This window comes from Dicentrarchus labrax, unplaced genomic scaffold (genome assembly GCF_905237075.1).
Source record: "Dicentrarchus labrax unplaced genomic scaffold, dlabrax2021, whole genome shotgun sequence".
Classification (NCBI taxonomy): Eukaryota; Metazoa; Chordata; class Actinopteri; family Moronidae; genus Dicentrarchus; species Dicentrarchus labrax.
In genome coordinates, this window is record NW_026136713.1 from 24,200,369 (window position 1) to 24,216,721 (window position 16,353).

Here is a 16,353-nt window from a genome sequence, read left to right on the forward strand (position 1 = left end):
GCTGTCCGTTGGTCATTCCATTAGGACAAACCAACACATAAACAGTCTAAAAATAGTTTCTTATAGTGAGAAAGAGAGAGATGAGCTGTAACGGAAACCTTCACCCTGCTGAAGACTGAGAGGCTTCATGATAAAACTATATAAACTACTAGAAATTAAAACAGAGAAAGCCTTCCCACATTAAGGTTTGTGATTGTTGAAAAGACCAAGTTTTATTTAGTTTCCAGTGTTTCCTCTTGGATTTTTTTTAGCAGTCGCCTCACGCCCCCCCGTCCCGTCACGCCGGCAAACGTTTTCCGTATGAAACAGAACTGACACTTCGCTGCGACACAAACAAATATATTTACCGTTTTAATGTTTCCAGATGTTTGATATCAGGACGTTGAGCTGAGAACTGACAAGTAGAACGCTGTCCAATTAAAACGGACCCACCGCTGTGACGTTTTTGGTGGAGCTGTTAGTTTAATAGTCGACTTGGAAGAAAGAGAACGTTTTGACAATAAGCTCCATCAACACAACAGTATGTGGAGTTAAACTGGACAGCCCCAATAACCTCTGAATAGTTCTTCTTGTGGTTAAATTGCAATGTGAGCGGCAGCCAGCGGGGGTGCATTATGTCGGCAGGATCATTTAAAAGGCAACCGTGACTACATTGTGCGTCTGCCCCATTTCTGATACCGTGGCGGCAGAAATTTAACAGCGGTGGGCCGCCGCTCCAAAATCAACATAGAGGAAACACTGAGTTTCTCTCCACTTTGGTCTCTTTGTGGTTATTTCTGTCTTGAACACGCCGTTAAAGCTCCAGTGTGTAACATAATATAATATAATATCCATGTTTTCATTAGTGTTTAATCAGCTGACAATAAGAATCATTGTGTTTTGTTACCTTAGAATGAGACGTTTTTATCTACAGAGGGAGAGGGTCCTCTTCTGGCAGAGTCCACAATGTTTCTACAGTAGCCCAGAACAGACAAACCACACACTGGATCTAGATATGGGTTTTGTTTTTTGCGACTTTCGCAGCCTGTTCTCGTTCCTAGGTCTTCTAAAACAGACGCGAGTGGTGTTCAGTTAGTTGCAATCTGCAGCTTCACCACCAGATGCCACTAACTCCTACACACTACACACTGATGAAATGAAAGTACAGTAAATGTGAGCCTGAGTTCAGACACAGCGAGCAGCAGCAGGTCTGAAGGACAAACACACCCCCATGTTTACTGTAACCATAGCAACAGTCCGACTTGACACCTCACACCATTGAATCTATACCATAAGAGGAGATGAGTTAATTCTGTCACATGACCAACAGTCATCTGACACAACACATGACTGTGTGTGTGATTAACCCGGCCTGATCAGAAGTATTGATTAACGTTGCAGCACAGTGACAAGCCCGCTGTCTGGAAATGTCAGAAATTCATCCGTACTTGAGCTGCTGTCGCAGCGACCCGAGAGGACAATCACACACTTTCACTGAGTCTTCAGTAATCAGTTGGCGTCCTTCAGTGCGACCTGGTTGTGGATCCAACTGCATGGAGTATTATTAGCTGTTCTTACATAAGCAGCACAGCGGCTCCAGTTACTGCTGTAAACATTCACACAGAAAAAACCTCAGGAAACACATGACGGAGGTCCAAAGTCTCCTGTCCTCCAGTTTCTGTCCGACAGGGACAGGAAGTCCTGTTTTAGGTATCTTCAGGTATTCTTAACGGTATTTTAGAGTTTCCTGATAATCAATAAAAGTAATTGATGACTCATCCTGCACTCGGGGGCGTATACTAATGCTGCTCAAACGCTTTCTGAGGGCTGATGTGTTACAGACATCTATGACCTCACTGATTACTGTAAAAAGACCTACTTTATAGCTACATTAGCTAGCTAGCACTACTTTATAGCTACATTCAGTGATTTTGGTGAAACTGGATCAGATTTTATGGAGAGAATATTTCCTGGTTTTCCCTCTGACGTCCTCCGGCTGCTCAGCTTCAACTCTCTGTGATTTACAGAGTTTACTGATGGAGTTTAGGATTGATTTAGCTAAAGTAGCTAAGTAGCCAACCGCTAAGTGCTGTCAGCTCGGTCAGCCGCGCAGCTAAGCTAACTGACTCAGCCCCGGGATGCCAGGAGCCAAACCTGGCCAGAAAACCACTGTGGTACTGGATTCCCTGTCGGAGGTTGTGTTCTAGTCTAGTTGCTTGAAAAAGTATCAACATGTTTTTTTTGTAATTAATTTTCTGTTAACAAACAGCAATGATCATCAATCAATGATTTATTGAAGCTCCACAATTTCTTTTACTATTTTTAGATGAATTTGTTGATTTGGTATTATTTAAATTCAACTTTTATTATGAAAAGCAAGCTGTTATATTTACTTCCTGGTCAGTAACCTGACGCCATGACCAGGTCCATGAAACGCCACTTTTCTCTTCACTCTCACCGGCTCGTGGCTCTCTGGATCTTGGACCCAGAGCAGACCACCAAAGGCAAGGACAGGAAAGGATTCTGGTTGCAATACCAGAGCCAACCTTTTCCTCAAAGTCCCCTCCAGTCAGAAATCTGTTCCTTCCTGTCCCTACAGGCGGATGTTTGAGCACAATGGCGCTGCGTACTTGTAATAAACATTTCTTACTTGTTTATTAAACCTACTTGGCTTTTGCTTCGGCGTCCTCGTATCCTTTATTGGAAACGTCGTCCAGTCCACCAATCAGATGCTTGAATGAGCTGAAGAGGAAGAAACAGCCAATCAGCACACAGATTGTAACATAATATTAATATTTGTGATTGTTTAAGATTAAATCAGCATTTATTTCTGCCACAATCTGGACAGAACTGTTGAGTACAGAGTTTAATGTTCAGTCTGGGTCTCCAGCAGTTACACTAAACATTTTGTTCTGGAAAACAGACTGTAGTGGTTTAAACTCTTTCTGTACTTGTTTGTACGTCTGCCTACGACAGACAAATAAATCCATTTCCTCTGAGAGCGACAGACTCAAACACTGATCAAGATACAACACAGTGAGTGTGCAGTTAGCTGTGAGGACCAGCAGAGGGCAGCACACACACACACACACACACACACACACACACACACACACACACACACACACACACACACACACACACACACACACACCTAAACCTGTTCAGTTCAACCAAATAACAAACATATTTTCAGTCTGAGCTCATTCAGTTTACTCTGAAACTGTACTGGAGTAAACATATTTTACTACAGTGAAAGTACTGATACCACAGTGTATAAATACTGCATTAAAGTCCACATGAAACAGGAAGCAGAGTGCTATCCTGTAAAAACAGGCAGCTAATAGCAGCTGGTGCTGAGTGTGTGGTAACACCCAGCCAATGGACATACGTGTGTATATACATGTATGTGCTGTGTGGTCTGTGTTATATGTTGTAGTTATTACATTTATAAATGTAATAAAAAAACAAAAGGTTGAGGGAATACATTCTGTCAATGACGGGTCTTCATTAATATAGTGACACAAGGAGTGTGCTTACTCTCGGTCGATGACCAGGCAGGTGACGGCCTCGGCAGCAATGACGTTGGCTGTTCTCACGTCCTCCCTGTGGTACATAACACACACACACTTGTACTTTGTCACTTTTAGGGACACAGACTTCCATTAGGTTCCTGCAGACGATGATGCATTCACATGGATTCAGGTAAACGATCAACGGTGAACTGGATGTTAGTGGGTGAGAGCACAATGGTGAACTTAGGTGAGAATACCAGTAACTGTAATGGTCTGGAATATAAAATTCCTTCACAGGAGGAGAAAACACGGAAAATCTGTACAACAAGACGCTAATAATACATAAATTACATAAAATAATATTCACAAATTATTTGTTTGAATACATTTATAATTTTTTGTAAACAATACGACATCACCATAGCAACACATCATCATGCGTGTTTCGTTTTACTGTCCTGTCCGACTGTTTGTTTGTCCCAGGCTATGAGGACGTTACTGTCTGTCTGCCTGAATCCATGTGAATGCAGCATTAGCTGCCAACCGATACATGTTTTTTCAATGGCCAATATTTAGAAATCAGAGCTGCTGAGTTCATCAAGTGGACATTTGTGCCAAATTTGAAGAAACTGCACCGAGGCGTTCCTCAGATAATGCAGACAGTGCAGAGGAATCAAGAGGTCCCCACTTTGGAGAAACGTCCCTGCTGTGCAGGTGTAAACTCTGGTCCCCACAGAGACAGAACTGTAAACAGCACTCCCCGGAGGATACACTGAAACGCACTTTAAACCAATTAGCAGCAGCTGTGACGGCGGTCTGCTATGTGTCCTAACACACTTAAGATTGATGCTGCCGGGCTTTTAGCACACGCCATCTTACATGTTTTTAGCGTGCGCATGAGTGCTGTGCTTTCTCTTTGGTCAGTACTCCATGAAAAATTCTCTTGACTGCTCGTTTTTTTCCCCCGTGAAACATTTTAAATGTGATAAAAACAAATAGACTTTTTATTGAACTCTAAAATGTGAACATTCATTTATGTTTTTTAAGACGTTATTTTTAAAAATGTATCTAATTAATGTGTTGAATTTGACTGTGGTGGCAGCTGTCACATCCGCTGCTCTTCCTGAGGTTTCTTCCATTTTCTCTCTGTAACCCGTTTCCTTGGAGAGTTTTTCTTTATCTAAAAGGACAGAGGCTGTCGTACTTATTGCTTATTTGTTTATTATAAGAGTACAGAGAAGCATTGATGGTTGTGGAAGCAGTGTCTGATGTACTGTCAGTGTTCCCACACGCCCTAGAAACCTGGAAAACCTGGAAATTTATAGACACATTTTCCAGTCATGGAAACACCTGGAAATTGATTAAAATGACCAAATATCCTGAAAATAATCAATGTTGCCCTGTAATTTTTAAACTGTATTTTAGCCCCTTATGGAAACCAGGTTGTGTATTTAGTTTGAAACTCAATAATTTCCATCAACTGCATTAAAACTACAGTAAGGAGCCTGTTTTGAAACTGTACGCACTAGAAAGTAACTTGATTACTTTCTGTTTTATTTTCTGTTACTTTTGGATTACCTCAACACCAAATATGTAAATAAAAAGAGAAAACAAATGTCAGTAAGAAGACGTGTATTGGATAAGACAACTTAACTTAGACTTAAAAAAATAATGGAAACCAAGATTTTTAGCATCTAAAATGTCTACTCAGAGTATTTTTAAAGAAGCGTCTGGGAAGCTCAGTCGAACTCTGTGTTCTGAGATCTTTTCTTTTCAAACTCTGTTTTCTTTTTTATTGATTTTATTTGTTTATTTTTGCCTTCTTAATCTATTTTATGAACTAAAGGGGGTTAGATTGATTGATTTTGGGAAAAGTTAGTCACTTGATGTGCATTAATAGCATTAATACAACCATTGCAGGCCGTAAACTTGAGGCAAATAAAACAGACTATAATACATTAAAACTAACATAATAAAAACCCAAAGTCTGCGGGTCCTCACAAAGATAGAAGTCCATGAAAACACACACCAACCATCCATCAGACCTTTAATAAACTGCGTCTCTCCTGTTAACTTCATTTCCTGTCAGACAGTCCAAGAGATTTGGGGTTATTAAGAGCTGACTGACCTTTGACCCTCCATAACTGAAGGACACACACACACGCACACACACACACAGACACACACACACACAAAAAGTGAGTTTGTCCAACAAGTAAATATCTCAACTACTAATGGAGATTTTCTGTGGATGTTCGCGTTATATGCAGCCAAATGCTGCGTTTCCACCAAACGTGAATACAATAATTTGTGTGACATGAACAGACAGCACAAATTGAAAATGAAAATTGCTTGAAGAAAAGAAAGAGAGGTTAGCCAAGTCCTGATCAACCAAACTCCATTCAGAAAACAAGCATTTTAAGAGTTGTTTGCTCGTCGCCTTGCAGACTGACCGACAGAGTTTGAATTCAGACTTTTTATAGATGAGCATCATGATGTCGTTATTTCAGCATCAAATTGATCCGTTTATTGATATTAAATCACAGAAATATCTGATTCATTTGGGCAAATGATCCTGTGGGTAACAGGAACATTTGCTTCTTGTTTGGGGTGAAAAGAAAGGTCAAAAGAAGCAGCTTTAGTAATTACGTGTTTCGACCATCAACATATAAAAGACGGACGTCTCCACTTCCTCCCGCTGTACAAAAATGCCAGAATATCCGGATACGGCCACTGACATCTTTCTGTCGTCCATCTTTATATATGTTGATGTTAAGGGTTCAGGTCACATAATCTTACCCCTGCAACGCTCTCTCTCCAAACCAGTCTCCCCTGCTGAGCTCTCTGAGGTGTGTTGTCTCCTGATTGGCTGGATCCTCCTGGGTCACGTTCACCTGACAGAAGATGTGATTAACAGCTATCAGCAGACGATCGGGACGAGTCGGCAAATCAATACGAGGACTGTTGGAGTGATTGCCTTACCTTTCCCTTGCTGATGATGAAGAAGGTGTCTCCTCTGGCTCCCTGTCTGATGATGTACTCTCCGTCCTCATAATGAGTCTGAGCAGACAGAAGTGAGCGTCTGATTGGAGGATTTACACAGTGATTCCACCAAAGAAGAAGACGGATATTTGTTTTTTCTCACCTCCTCCATGACGTCGGCCAGTTTACTGAGAGTTTCCTCTGGGAGACCCTGGAAGGTGGGAACACTGCAGAGACACATCATTTATTGTTCACTCAACAATATCTATGTATTAATGAACCCTCCCGAAGCCCCGCCCCCTTCGGTAGCCTCAGTCAACAACTCCGTTCCTGTACTTAGATATGCTATGCTAGGCTAATCTATGTTGGAAAGACAACCACATTTTGAAGATGGTTCAAAGATAAAAGAGACAAATATATAATATAATCTTACACTAGATAACGTTAGCAAAACACTAGCTAACTAGCTGTGTTAGTTTGCTAACATTGGCTTTCTATATAACTTTGATTTTGATGAGTTTTATTTTATGTATTTCCAGTTTGAAGTGGGTTTTTACAATTACCTTCGAGGTAAAATTACTGGTTCTGTCAATGGAGTCTAACAGTTTATGTAAATTAGATAGCTAGTTAGCTAGTGTTTTGCTAACATTAGCTATCAGATGTAACTATCCAGCTAACAATTAGTTAGCTGTTCCGTCACTAACCACAGGGGGCGCTAAAAGCAGGGCTGTAACTTGAATGAGTGTGTGACAAAGTGATTGTATCTGTGGGGTTTGAACCTCTAACAGATAGTGCCTTGCTCATGGGTTTTCTACTGGCAGTCACCTCTTGAGGAAGTCCATGTACTCGGCATGTTTGATGAGTCCAGTTCTCATCATGATGGTCTGGTAACACTGACGGTCGATTGCCCACAGCTTCACATGCACCAGAGCTGAAAGACATATCGTAAATATGTTTATTACAGACCTGGAAATAGAAAAAACTACCAGACAGTATACAGTATATATATAAAATATAATATAATTTATTATAATATAATCAGTGAGGTTTATAATGACAGATAACTTACAGATATCTTGTATAATTAAGTTTTCACAACACAAACATTGAATAAATGTTGTTTATCAGTGTATAAGCATTGGTAAACTGTCCAAATACAGTTGTTATCAGTGTAAACAGCAATAATTACTGTAATCTCACAGATAATGACTTTTATTACACTTCTATAACTTTTAACATTCACATTAAAATAATAACAATCCAATAATAACAGCACTCTGCTGTAAATGTAAGTCTGATTATTGTATTATAGCAGAGTTCACCTGGATTTATAGATCGTTGCGTTGGTTTTACAGTGTGAATATTTTTAATTAAACATTAAAAACACAAAAAAAGACACAATTTTTTATGTAAAATTAAAGCTGAAAACAGTATTTTGATTAAAGAAAACTAGTGTAAAAACCTCTTAAACATTAGCGAGTAGTTTTCAGATTTCTGATACTATTTAACTGGTTTTAACGTCACTGGTCTTGATGGCAGAAAGATCCAGATTCACCAGGATCGCCCACAGGAGAGATTCAAAGTGTCAGCGTGGAGACATCACACCTTCAGGATGATGCAGGTTCGATTCCCCAGAGAAATCAGATACCTTCCATCAGCAGGGAGAGTCTGCTCATCACAGCAGGTGTGACAGGTAACAGAAATCAAACACACCTCTGGTGTTTCAGAGTTTGTGACGACTCCATACTGAGACAACAAACAATAGAGATTATTAACATCAGTCTCATACTTTACACTGAGCTGCTTTTGGTGGAGGTCTGATGTAGATTCCTGAGCACTGATCTGTCCTGTTGTGACTCAGCTGGAAAAGTCTTTTTACTATGATCTTAATGAAACTGGGACTGTGGCTCAGACAAAATCTGACGCTGAAGGGAAAAGGGCTCTGTGGTCACGCAAACAAGAATCAATACGTAACGTCTGCTCACACTTTCAGAATTTAAGCTGCAAAGAAATACGTACGTTTATGAGTTTGTCCCGTTGTTTTTACAGGGTTTTTGAATTTTTAAAATACGTGGAAATATTAAAAAAAGACAAAAACAGCCTGTGAATTTACATGTTTAATGTAAAATAACATGAAAAATCTGAAAAAAACTGTAAATAATCATAAAATTACTGCTGATTTTAAGAAAATACATTTGCAAATATATTTAAAAAAACTTAAACTGTTATATTAAACTGTTAATACATTTATTAAATAATGTAAAATTAGTGACAATCAACAATGTAACTTTACATGGATTGGTTGTAAAGTTTTCACAACAAAATACAGTTTTCATCAGTGTAAACAGCAATAATTACTGACATTTTACAGATACAGACTTTTATTACAGTTCTATAACTTTTACAATTCTAATTTAAGCCTGATTTTTTAAGCCACAAGATTTTGAGTGAAATTAAAGCTAAAAACTGTATTTTAATTATAGAAAGTGAGTATATTTTTATGAGTCAGTTATTTTACTGTATTTTTTTGGTGCTCCATCTTTTTGTTTTGGTTTGAGATGCTGGAGCTCTGGTGCGACATCTAGTGGCAGTGAATGTATTACAACCTTTAACTAAAACTCAAGGTCTCATTGTATTTACATTACTTTTACAGTGAATGTCTATAAACGAGTGTTCTTCTGTTGCAAGGACTGTGTATGTGTGTTTAAGATCTGAATTTGCAGTTGCAGAGAGCCTCAGACATCCCATAAAGCTCAGCACCGATGCTGCTCAGACAGAGCTGGTTACCATGGTTACAAGAAATCCACCTGTGTGTACGTTGTGTGTGCGTTGGCTCATACAAGTCAGCTGCTGTTTCCGTGGAGACGAGCATACTTCTACAAACTTCCTTCAGTTTAACGAGCAGAGGGCTGACGAGTTGCTGTTTAACTGAAGCGTCACTATAATTATTAAAGTAACTGAACGCTGTGACTGACAGACTGACCACAGCGAGCTGGTCGTCACAGCCATGAGCAGTTTACTGGAGCTAATATAGCTGCTGTGTTGTAGCTAAGCTAGCGGCTCAGAGAGGCTGACCCTCCGGTATGTGTGTGTGTGTCAGAGGGATCGAGGTAAAGATCGCAGTCCGGTGCTTCTACAGCGTCTCAAGTCTGAACCACTGCGCCACAATATAAACATGCTGAGTAGAGGGTTAGCAACAGCTTGAGCTCCTGGTGGAACAATGAACAGAAACGGACTGCAATGGTGGTGAAGACAACATCTCCCATGATCCCACGCTGCATGTTGTACATCAATGAGCCATTATGAGCTGCAGTACTCTGTGTGTGTGCTGAAAACATAAATGGTCTGTTTGGCCATTACTTTTTATTTCTTGTTTCCACTGCTTTATGACCTGCTGTCTGTTGCTACGGAGATACCAAGTGTCTCTGTAACCACGGAAACAACAGGAGACACTCCACAGCAGCAAACGTTATGGTCTGAGACGAGTTTCATGTGGGCTCAATGATTATTATTAATGTTTATTAATGACTGTGTATGTGTGTGCTAAAGGTCAAAGGTCAGAGCGGCTGGTTTAATATGATCATATTCATATTCACAGGCAGCTGCTCTCCAACACACACACACACACACACACACGTCTCTCTGGTATCTGTTTCTGTCGGGTTTAAAGGTGCAGAATCCTCCCCTTTAAACCACAGACAGTACAAACCAAAGCCCTGAGGAATTGTTTACGATTTAAGAAACAATAAACCTCCTTTCCTCCGTCATACGTGCCAGTTTGACCACGCAGCATCAGTTAGAGTCGAGTGTTTTCTGTTTTGATGTGAGGCGATTTTAATTATTCAAACGCGGCCGTAAAGCCGACGCTGACCGCTCTGTGCTGAAGTTTAAAGAACCGAAGATGAGATAAACTCCAGCTGGAGCTCGTGTGTTAATGTGAAGATAACGAGCAGAAAGCTTCAGCAAACGGAAACGAATCCCCTCGAACCCAACGCTGTTGCCAAGAGACACTGTTGCCAAAAACTTCACTCATTGGCTGGGCCGGATGGTGTTGCCTGGCAACCGCTGCTTAACGAGCACTCTACCAGGAAGCGCTGACAAAAAGTTGGAGGTCCACACACACACACACACACACTCTCTCTCTCTCTGCTGTCGGAGTTGTGGGTGATGTTTGATTGGTTCACACTGCAGACTCCCACTCGTTCCTCCTGAACTCCAACGGTTAACGTCTACAGAGGTTTTCTGGAGGAAAAACATTCAGCTGCTAGTTTGGAGTTCAACTGCCAACTTTAACCCCTGAAGGGACCAAGAAGACCCTCTTCAATGTCAGTGCTGTAATTATTATACAGTTACTAATTACCTGTAGTCAGTAGCCCAATACCAGGATCACAATATTAAAGTAACTTGATTGGTAACTTAATTAAAAGTAAAATTACATTATATACACACACATATGTATGTATGTGGTATTTATACACACTACACTATGTATTCCAGTAAGTCACAGTGACCTTTGACCTTTGACCTGAAATGTCACCAGTTCAGTGTCTGTGAAATATAATAAGTCTCAATCTGCCCTTCTGTTCCTCAGTACTGGTTTTAGAAGGGAAGCTGACCTTTGACTTATTGAGTAAAATCAAACTGAAATGTGAAACATCAGTTCTTGAGTTATAAACAAAAATGTGTTTTGTGAGGTCACAGTGACCTTTGACCTTTGAGCACCAAATTCCAATCAGTTCATCCTTGAGTCACAAGAATGACCATGACTGTGAGGACCGGACGGAGATAGGAGGACCCCGACCTGATGAGGATTTACGAGGACCCACACACACACACACACACACACACACACACACACACACACACACACACACACACACACACACACACACACACACACACACACACTCATGCGGTGTACTCACTCCGGACAGTAGCCGTCCTGGTGCAGTTGTAGAGGATGGCTAGCTCTCCGAACACTTTGCCCGGTCCCATTGTACACAACTTCATCCCCTCTTTAGTCACCTCCACCTTCCCCTCTGGGCGAGAGAGAGAGAGAGAGAGAGAGAGAGAGAGAGGCAGAGAGAGAGAGAGAGAGAGAGCGAGAGAGAGAGAGAGCGAGAGAGAGAGAAAGAGAAGATTTAAACAGGAAATCGACAAGCTGATCGATTTGATTAAAGTCAACACATTTCAGTCTTTGTGTTTGTTTTGTGTCTTTTTTGGGGATGAGTTAAACATATAATCATAAATATAACAATAATAACAATAATGATAAAGATAAACGCTATATTTTAGTTTTAATCTGGTTTCTTTTTTACACTTTATTGCTCAAACTTTGTTGGGTGATGTCTGATTGAAGGAGATTCTGATTTCTGGAACTCGTGTGACCTCTGACAGAATCAGTGTGCAGTCATCAGAAAAAGGATTAAAGAGCTCAGATTGTCTATTAAATGCACCAAAATGATATAAAAATAAATATATATATTCCCATATTTATTTACTTTAGCATTTCAGTTTACATTTTATTAAATTTGTTTTTGATTTGGCGGTGTTGGTCCTCCATATGTGACATTTTATCTTCAGGCTGTTATTGGATTTTGTATCAGTTATCTACAATCTATTGATCATCAACTGTTGATTGATAAACTGGGTTTTACTGCTTTGATTTTATTCCTGTATCTTTGTTTTTTTATTTACTTTGTGTAAATAAACCTTTTTATTATTAATAAAATGTTGATGAGCCTTCTTTATGTGTGTGTGTGTAGGTGTGTGTGTGTGTGTGTGTGTCTGTGTCTGTGTAATAGGAACAAATGTGTTTTGTTCGGCTGCTGCGACACTGGAAACAAAATAAATCTCTCAGATGTTTTTTTCATTTTATTTGAGTGTTGGATTAACACACACAGACACACACAGACACACACACACACACACACACACACACACACACACACACACACACACACACACACACACACACACACACACACGCACACACACTGGCCACCTGTCATTTCCCCTGCCTTTTGTCTGTGTGTGTGTGTGTGTGTGTGTGTGTGTGTGTACAGGGAAATGAGGGGTTTTGCATATCAAAGGCTGTCTGCTTTCATTAGACAGGAGGACACACAGAGAGCTGAATCATTTTCTCAACTTCATATTTCACTGAAGTCCAATCAGAACTTATTATTATACATATTTTTATGTATATTTAGTACATTTATATTAATTAATAAATCAGATTTTTATGTATGTGTCACTGACAATTTTATATTTCAATAGGAGCAGTTTTTCAAACTGCTTTTACTCTCTTTGTTGTTTTTCTCTCTTTGTGGTCGTTTCTGTCTTGAACAAGCCGTTAAAGCTCCAGTGTGTCACATTAATATAATATAACATAACATAACATAACATAACATAACATAATATAACATAACATAACATAATATAATGTAATAATAATAATATAATATAATAATATACTTTAATATAATAATAATATAGTATAATATAATATAATATAATATAACATAACATAATATAATGTAATAATAATAATATAATATAATAATATACTTTAATATAATAATAATATAGTATAATATAATATAATATAATATAACATAATATAATGTAATAATAATAATATAATATAATAATATACTTTAATATAATAATAATATAGTATAATATAATATAATATAATATAATAATAATATAGTATAATATAATATAATAATAATACAATATAATATAATTCAATATAATAATAATATAGTATAATATGATATAATATAATAATAATATAATTTAATATAATAATAATATAATTTAATATAATAATAATATAGTATAATATAATATAATATAACATAATATAATAATAATAATAATATAGTATAATATAATATAATAATAATATAATATAATAATAATACAATATAATATAATTTAATATAATAATAATATAGTATAATATGATATGATATAATATAATAATAATATAATTTAATATAATAATAATATAATATCATATAATATAATAATAATATAGTATAATATAATATAATATAATATCTATAGGTATGTTTTCATTAGTGTTTAAGTGTGAGTCCACCATGTTGAAATTCCATGTTTCTACAGTGACCCAGAAAAGTTGATTATCACCATTAAGACTGACAGGTACCTAAAACCAGCGTCAGGTGTTTCTGTGGAAGATGTTTGTGTTTATCAGCTTTATATTTAATTGTTTGTCAGACGACATTTGAACGCGCTGACATTTCAAACTAATATAGATGAAGATACAGCAGGAAACTGTAAATGTCAGAGTGATCAGTGTCAGTACAGCAGAGACTCACAGCAACTCAAACAACGACACACAGAGGACTGTACTGACTCTACTGTGACAGACAGACAGACAGACAGACAGACAGACAGACAGACAGACAGACAGACAGACAGACAGACAGACAGACAGAGGACTGTACTGACTCTACTGTGACAGACAGACAGACAGACAGACAGACAGACAGACAGACAGACACACAGAGGACTGTACTGACTCTACTGTGACAGACAGACAGACAGACAGACAGACAGACAGACAGACAGAGGACTGTACTGACTCTACTGTGACAGACAGACAGACAGACAGACAGACAGAGGACTGTACTGACTCTACTGTGACAGACAGACAGACAGACAGACAGACAGACAGACAGACAGACAGAGGACTGTACTGACTCTACTGTGACAGACAGACAGACAGACAGACAGACAGACAGACAGACAGAGGACTGTACTGACTCTACTGTGACAGACAGACAGACAGACAGACAGACAGACAGACAGACAGACAGACAGACAGACAGAGGACTGTACTGACTCTACTGTGACAGACAGACAGACAGACAGACAGACAGACAGAGGACTGTACTGACTGTACTGTGACAGACAGACAGACAGAGGACTGTACTGACTGTACTGTGACAGACAGACAGACAGACAGACAGACAGACAGAGGACTGTACTGACTGTACTGTGACAGACAGACAGACAGACAGACAGACAGACAGAGGACTGTACTGACTCTACTGTGACAGACAGACAGACAGACAGACAGACAGACAGACAGAGGACTGTACTGACTCTACTGTGACAGACAGACAGACAGACAGACAGACAGAGGACTGTACTGAATCTACTGTGACAGACAGACAGACAGACAGACAGACAGACACACAGACACACAGACACACAGACACACAGAGGACTGTACTGACTCTCCTGTGACAGACAGACAGACAGACAGAAAGACAGAGGACTGTACTGACTCTACTGTGACAGACAGACAGACAGACAGAGGACTGTACTGACTCTACTGTGACAGACAGACAGACAGACAGACAGACAGACAGACAGAGGACTGTACTGACTCTAATGTGACAGACAGACAGACAGACAAACAGACAGACAGAGGACTGTACTGACTCTACTGTGACAAAAAGACAGACAGACAGACAGACAGAGGACTGTACTGACTCTACTGAGACAGACAGACAGACAGACAGACAGACAGACAGAGGACTGTACTAACTCTACTGTGACAGACAGACAGACAGACAGACAGACAGACAGACAGACAGAGGACTGTACTGACTCTACTGTGAGAGACAGACAGACAGACAGAGGACTGTACTGACTGTACTGTGACAGACAGACAGACAGACAGACAGACAGACAGACGGACAGACAAAGGACTGTACTGACTCTACTGTGACAGACAGACAGACAGACAGACAGACAAACAAAGGACTGTACTGACTCTACTGTGACAGGAAGACAGACAGACAGACAGACAGACAGAGGACTGTATTGACTGTACCTGTGACAGACAGACAGACAGACAGACAGACAGACAGAGGACTGTACTGACTCTACTGTGACAGACAGACAGACAGACAGACAGAGGACTGTACTGACTCTACTGTGACAGACAGACAGACAGACAGACAGACAGACAAACAAAGGACTGTACTGACTCTACTGTGACAGACAGACAGACAGACAGACAGACAGACAGACAGAGGACTGTACTGACTCTACTGTGACAGACAGACAGACACAGACAGACAGACAGACAGACAGACAGAGGACTGTACAGAATCTACTGTGACAGATAGACAGACAGACAGACAGACAGACAGAGGACTGTACAGAATCTACTGTGACAGACAGACAGACAGACAGACAGACAGACAGACAGACAGAGGACTGTACTGACTGTACCTGTGTGTCTGTTTCACAACCAGCTGAGCAGACTCACTGAAAGGTTCAACACATTTAACAATGGTTTACAGACAGACAAACAGACAGACAATCCTGTTTCCTCACACACTGAAACAAAGAAACATTGTGTCTCTGTCTGTGGTGCTGAAATCCGACAGGTGTGTATTGTGTCTCTGTCCATGGTGCTGAAGTCCTACAGGTGTGTATTGTGTCTCTGTCCATGGTGCCGAAGTCCTACAGGTGTGTATAGTGTCTCTGTCCATGGTGCCGAAGTCCTACAGGTGTGTATAGTGTCTCTGTCCATGGTGCCAAAGTCCTACAGGTGTGTATAGTGTCTCTGTCCATGGTGCCGAAGTCCTACAGGTGTGTATAGTGTCTCTGTCCGTGATGCCGAAGTCCTACAGGTGTGTATTGTGTCTCTGTCCATGGTGCCGAAGTCCTAAAGGTGTGTATAGTGTCTCTGTCCATGGTGCCGAAGTCCTACAGGTGTGTATAGTGTCTCTGTCCATGGTGCTGAAGTCCTACAGGTGTGTATAGTGTCTCTGTCCATGGTGCCGAAGTCCTACAGGTGTGTATAGTGTCTCTGTCCGTGATGCTG

At 39.8% G+C, this 16,353-nt stretch overlaps 1 protein-coding gene across 3 annotated transcripts in view; it reads right to left on the reverse strand.

Moving 5' to 3' along the window:
• The window catches only part of LOC127374508 (cGMP-dependent protein kinase 1), a 54,015-nt gene that overhangs the window by 10,454 nt on the left and 27,208 nt on the right, over positions 1 to 16,353 (reverse strand). For all 3 annotated transcript variants that reach the window (XM_051419909.1, XM_051419908.1, XM_051419910.1), the window contains exons 3-9: positions 11,402 to 11,515; positions 7,302 to 7,407; positions 6,640 to 6,703; positions 6,477 to 6,554; positions 6,294 to 6,388; positions 3,520 to 3,585; positions 2,647 to 2,721 (exon numbers count right to left, since the gene is read on the reverse strand). In XM_051419909.1, the coding sequence (XP_051275869.1) occupies positions 2,647 to 2,721; positions 3,520 to 3,585; positions 6,294 to 6,388; positions 6,477 to 6,554; positions 6,640 to 6,703; positions 7,302 to 7,407; positions 11,402 to 11,515 (598 nt within the window). The remainder of the gene's footprint in view (positions 1 to 2,646; positions 2,722 to 3,519; positions 3,586 to 6,293; positions 6,389 to 6,476; positions 6,555 to 6,639; positions 6,704 to 7,301; positions 7,408 to 11,401; positions 11,516 to 16,353) is intronic.